The sequence below is a fragment of the Olea europaea genome, chromosome 10, assembly GCF_002742605.1.
Source record: "Olea europaea var. sylvestris chromosome 10, O_europaea_v1, whole genome shotgun sequence".
Lineage (NCBI taxonomy): Eukaryota > Viridiplantae > Streptophyta > Magnoliopsida > Lamiales > Oleaceae > Olea > Olea europaea.
The window spans coordinates 38,813,452-38,818,997 of NC_036246.1; the positions used below are offsets into that span (position 1 = coordinate 38,813,452).

At 35.6% G+C, this 5,546-nt stretch overlaps 1 protein-coding gene across 3 annotated transcripts; it reads left to right on the plus strand.

Annotated features, from left to right (window-relative positions):
* Positions 1-485: 485 nt before the first annotated feature.
* Positions 486-4,859, plus strand: LOC111402168 (DNAJ protein JJJ1 homolog). 3 transcript variants are annotated; one of them, XM_023030308.1, is made up of 5 exons: positions 675-777; positions 894-1,036; positions 2,226-3,491; positions 4,276-4,334; positions 4,488-4,841. In XM_023030308.1, the coding sequence occupies exons 2-5, from the start codon at positions 986-988 to the stop codon at positions 4,570-4,572; spliced, it is 1,461 nt and encodes a 486-aa protein (XP_022886076.1). In that variant the 5' UTR covers positions 675-777; positions 894-985; the 3' UTR covers positions 4,573-4,841. The 3 variants fall into 3 exon arrangements, with proteins under 3 accessions (XP_022886075.1, XP_022886074.1, XP_022886076.1); XM_023030307.1 differs by having other exon boundaries at positions 486-1,036; positions 4,411-4,859; XM_023030306.1 differs by having other exon boundaries at positions 486-1,036; positions 4,488-4,859.
* Positions 4,860-5,546: the final 687 nt, after the last annotated feature.

Below are 5,546 nucleotides of genomic sequence, written 5' to 3' on the forward strand. Positions count from 1 at the left end.
GGAGAACTCGTTGCTTCGTTGCTATAAAAGATGTATCTGAGTAGAAAATTTTCTTTAGTCCTTCATTACTCATCATTACCAGTTCATAAAAAAAGGAAGATACGAACTACTCTATGTAATGTTTTCTAATGTTCAACCAATTATCCTTGTTACGGAATGTTAATGAGAAATAGGGTTGAATATAGTTTTTTTTTTTAATTGTATTATGCATGGATTTAGAGTGTGATGAATATATAAAATTTGTATCGATTTATGGTGTTTAATAAATGAATTTAATAAAGATAATATTGAAGTCTGACGTGAATGAAAATATGTTTTATTTTTTAATTTTAAAATAAGAACATATAGGGTTTGTTTGTGTCGCATTATTTTTAAATAATATATTTTAAAATAATAGGTTGAAGAATAAATTGTGATTAAAAATAAGGAAAATGTCTGTCTGAATTCATTAATTAGTGGGACAATTAACTTCCAAAAGTTATAAACCCTTATAATTCCTCTCCTTTCCCTTTCAAACCTAATTTAGAAATCAAATAATCAAAACTACCTGGAAAATTCAACAATGGCATCGTCGGAAAAACGATGCCTGTACGAGGTGCTCGGCTTGAGCCGTGACTGCACACCCGACGAAATTCGGTCGGCTTACAAGAAGCTGGCTCTCCAGCGCCATCCGGATAAGCTAGTCCAGTCCGGCGTCCCTGAAGTCGAAGCCACAGCTGCCTTCCAAGAGCTCGTCAACGCGTACGAGGTCCTCTCCGACCCGAGAGAGCGCGTGTGGTACGACTCCCATCGTTCAGAAATCCTTTTTTCTTCTAACAATTCATCCAAATCCTCGGGCCCTGTCCCTGATTTATTCTCTTTCTTCTCAAACTCGGTTTACTCCGGGTATTCAGATTCCGGGAGGGGGTTCTATAAGGTATACGGGGAAATATTTGAGAAAATTTATGCTGCTGAATTCAATTTCGCGAAAAAGTTAGGGTTGCCAATGCCCAAGGAAGCGCCCGTCATCGGCAATTTGGAGAGTCCCTATGCCCAGGTATGATTTTTCAAGCTCCCCTCCTTTAATTTTGTATGTCGTACACATTTACGTTGATAAATATTCTAAAATTTTGCGACATTATAGATACTAGGCTGTATGGTATGTGGAGTTGCGTGTTCATAAATGATAAATTTATCCGATCTTACTTGTAATCGGTGATTTCAATAATACTTCAAGCTTTGTCTCTGCCTGTGAATATCATTACATTTCATAACTACCCGTATGCAGCAATTCTTGTGTAGCTAAGATTCTGCATTTTAGTACTTATTAATTTTGTTTTTCATAGGAGATTTTTTATTATTTGTATGTCTTGATTATTTATATGAATCTTACATTTGAAGCATGGTACACCCTACACACGAGTAGATAAATATGTCGAATAAAGAAGAGGAAAAATAAAGCTGTCAGTCTGTAGTTGGCCTAGTTTTGAGAAAAATGAACAATGCAAAGTTGGAAAGAAGATACTTTCATTTATAACCACGATCATTGGGAAAGAAGACTGCTTCCATTTACAACAAACAATGTAACCAAGCAGCTTGCGAGCACATCACTGAAACAAGATTTGTTCTTTAAGCTACACAAATTTCTATATGTTTTAATTTATACTCGAAAACAAAGTGGCACAGAATGAATCTGCCCAAAACAAAGTGGTTTTATTTTTCCTTTTTTTCTTTTTAGGTGGGGTGTATATACACCTGTTTCAGGTTGAAATTAATGTAGAGGCAGTATAAGGGAATGTAGTAAATCAATAAGGGTGCCATGATAAGTTCAGGTTGGTGGAGGGTGAAACAGCTCCAGCTGCTTATTTAGTAACTTTTGGACTGTTGAACTTATTTCAAATCTTATTGATTGATATTTAAATCAAATTTTGGAGATCAAGTTGAATTTGGAAGATTCAAGGAATTTTAACTTAACTGACAATCTGTTCATGTTCTATTAGTTTTTGAGGTCATGGCATTTCTCAATTCTCTTTTTGTAGTATTTTAATTATTTTCTTCTGCATAAGATAATTGAATGATACTGAAAAATGAAAACTTCAGTATTGTCGTTTGAAGCTTTTATTGATGACTGAAATTCCTTATTTCTTTATCAATTTACGATGACGGAGCTCACATAGCCAGGGGTTTTAACTTCCATTTGAAGATGTCTGTTGGAGTTAATCTTTTAATTTCTGTTTTTTATGCAGGTGACTGCATTTTATAACTATTGGTTAGGATTTGCAACATCTATGGATTTTTGTTGGGTAGATCAGTATGATGTGATGGCAGGACCAAACAGGAAGTCAAGAAGAGTAATGGAGGAAGAGAACAAGAAGTTGAGGAAAAAGGCAAAGAGGGAGTACAATGAGACAGTAAGGGGATTGGCGGAGTTCGTGAGGAAGAGGGATAAGAGGGTCATCGATATGCAGGCAAAAAGGAATGAAGAGATGGAGAGAAAGAGAGAGGAGGAAAGATGGAGAAAGAAAGAATTGGAGAGACAGAAGGTGGAGAAGGCAAGGAATTTTGAGGAGCCTGAGTGGACGAAGGTCAAGGAGCTGGAGAGTGAAGAGAGTGAGGATGCAGTAGAGGAGGATGCGAAGAAAAAGGAATTGTATTGTGTAGCGTGTGGAAAAAAATTCAAGAGTGATAAGCAGTGGAAGAACCATGAGCGGTCTAAGAAGCACAAGGAGAAGGTGGCAGAATTGAGGGAAGCTTTTGGCGAGGAAGACACAGAATTTGAAGTGACAGAAGGGAATGAAAGGAAGAATGAGGAAAAAGAAGATGAGGGTTATTTGTCAGCAGATGATGGGGTAAATGATTTACGAAACGAATTTGAGGATAGTGTTGGAATTCATGGGCTGGAGAGCAATGAGGAAAATGCTGAATCTAACGAGGAAGGTGGGATTGTCGATATTGATAATGGCAGTGTATCAAGGCTATTCAATGCTGAGTTGGAATCAGATGATGATGAAGCAAGTCTACTTGAAGCAATGGTGTCTGGACATAAGACTAGGAAGAAGGTTGATGCAAGGCATCAGACTAAGGCTCCTGAAAAGAAAATTCAGGTGGAGGTCGATGTTGATGAGACGGGTTACATGGAGTACAACAACACAAAGGGTTCTCGTAGGAACAAGGGAGGCAAGAGACGGAAGGGTAGAACCCAAGAAGAAGAAACAATAAGAGCTGATGTTACAGAGGCTAATGGTGAGACAACCCATATTCAAGAAGAAGAAACAATAAGAGCAGATGTTACAGAGGATAATGGTGAGATTGAGGAACAGAATGGACGTTATGATGACTCCCATGTAGAGTCAACATCGAATCCTGTAAAAGAATCTGCAAATGAGGACAAAGGAGACAATGCATCAGAAAGGGATCATGATCTTCCAAAGCAAGCTGTGAACAAAAGAAATGCAACAAAGAAGTCTGATGTGTCCAAGTCAAAGGTTGCTCCAAAAGGGAGGAAACATAAGGTATTTTACTGTTAATTTGTGTAACTTATTATTTTACTAAATTTTAGCAACTAACGTCTTTCAAATTTTGTTGTGCTTTATAGGAGCCATGTAGTTGTAATTTGTTTTTTCTTTTACTATCATGTAGAATCTTCAATCATGAACAACAACAATCTACTGATTTTACTTGAGAATATCTGGGACAAAACACTTCTTTCAAATTTTTATCACTGGACCTGGGACCATCATCAGCTTTATTGTATAATTTTTTATTTTCTTTTAGTTGATACTTTCTACCAAGGAGATATGTTAATTCTTCGAACAACAAGAAACTTAGTTCCAGTCTCTTATGAATTAATGTAACAATGTTTAGGAAATAATTTGTCAGTCTAAAGGGACCATTTTATAAGTAAAATAAGTAAGTTCTGAAATAAATAATTATCATATTGATTGAATTTGGAAATTCATAAGATACTTTGACAGTAATGTACGGGTTAATTTCAGAAAAAACTGTAAACTAAACAAGGCTGTATTATTCAATAATGAAAAGAAGTACGAATCCACTATAAATAATGAGTAAAACCTAGACTGCAACCGTAACAAAGAAAAAGACTCTTAACAATAGCAGGTCTAGCAAAAACAACTTTTGAATTTAGAATAAGTTGTACAAACATGTTTGGAGGCAAAAAATTTCCCTTAAGTAATGTAACTTCTTTCATTTGTTAAGCTTAGCCAAGCATGCTAAAAGTCATTTCTATCTTTCATCTCTAATTTTCATTACTGGTTTCTTGCATTTTTGATTTAGGCGGCAGCGAAAGTATCTGGCAATGTCTGTGAGAAGTGTGGGGAGGAATTTGAATCAAGGTATTCTTTGCTTATGCTAAGTTTTTCCATGCCATTTTCATTTTTGTTGTATTTTCCATCAATTTTCTTGCAACAGGAATAAACTACACAAGCATATCGGAGAAACTGGTCATGCTTCCCTAAAATTTTGATGATTTTTTTCTTTCTTATAAGGACAAAGCAGTCACTTCTCGATCTTCCGTTGAGCGGTATACTCAATTCGGATGCTCATAGATTGACTTGTCAACATTTCCTATAACATCCCAATGTGTCAATGTGTACCTCTAAGTGAAATGAAAATCAAAATTTACCGTCAAAAGTTTGATTTTTCCTTGATACTATAGTCTCTGAGAGCATGTGTTTGCACGCACATGCCAATTTAGAAGATCTTATAATGTCACTGAACCGGGTCTGCCTGACCAGATTTTGTCACCATTTTTATATTTTCTGACAACATAGTCTGAATTGTATGCCGAACTATATACTTGATTATTTTATTGGTGATTTTGTTATCTTTGAAAATATTAATTGAAACAAGTTCTGTTAGTGGTTGTAAGCTGAAACCAAGGAATGAATCAGCAAATAATTGCCTTGGTGTTTATTAACCGAAAATGTTCCTTTCGTGTTTGGTAAACTTTTACTGCTGACAGAGAAATTTGCATGCAAACTATGGCTGATCACGTAAAAGAGAAATTAAAAAACACATGAAACAAGTTTGGGTGATACTCTGTTCTCAACTGTGATTGTTATCTCTTGTTTGCCTCTTTTGCAAGTTCATTTTTAATCACATATTCTAGTGGGCTCTACAACTTTCATCAGCACCTCAATTGGTCTTCAATTTATCTCTTTTATCAATGCTGTAATTGGTCTTCAATTTATCACTTCTATGGCAAGCTAGCTTCCAACCTTTGAAATGGAGTGTTTTGATCATCACCACGATGGGCAAAAACCGTTCAATTCACCTTTGAAATATCTTTTTTTTTTGTGCTAAAAGGACCACTATCCTCTTATCTCTAATTAAAAATAAAAAATTATAAACAGGAGAAGAAAAGGTCACCCCTCCTATAGTAGTAAAAATGGATAAATTTATTTGTACATCGAAGTTGACATTCTGGTTTACAGATCCCCTCACAATGGGAGAGCCCATGACAAATAAAAAAATTGTGGACCCTCTTGTTGTGAGGAGATTTGTAAATAGCTTCCTAACTAAATACTGTGGAAAAAATAATGCTA

Excerpts from the sequence above, each read along its gene's own strand:
- LOC111402168 (XM_023030306.1), top strand. The coding sequence starts at position 563 with ATGGCATCGTCGGAAAAACGATGCCTGTACGAGGTGCTCGGCTTGAGC. Across the intron at positions 1,037-2,225 it reads TGGAGAGTCCCTATGCCCAG|GTGACTGCATTTTATAACTA; the intron begins GTATGATTTTTC and ends TTTTTTATGCAG. Across the intron at positions 3,492-4,275 it reads CAAAAGGGAGGAAACATAAG|GCGGCAGCGAAAGTATCTGG; the intron begins GTATTTTACTGT and ends TTTTTGATTTAG.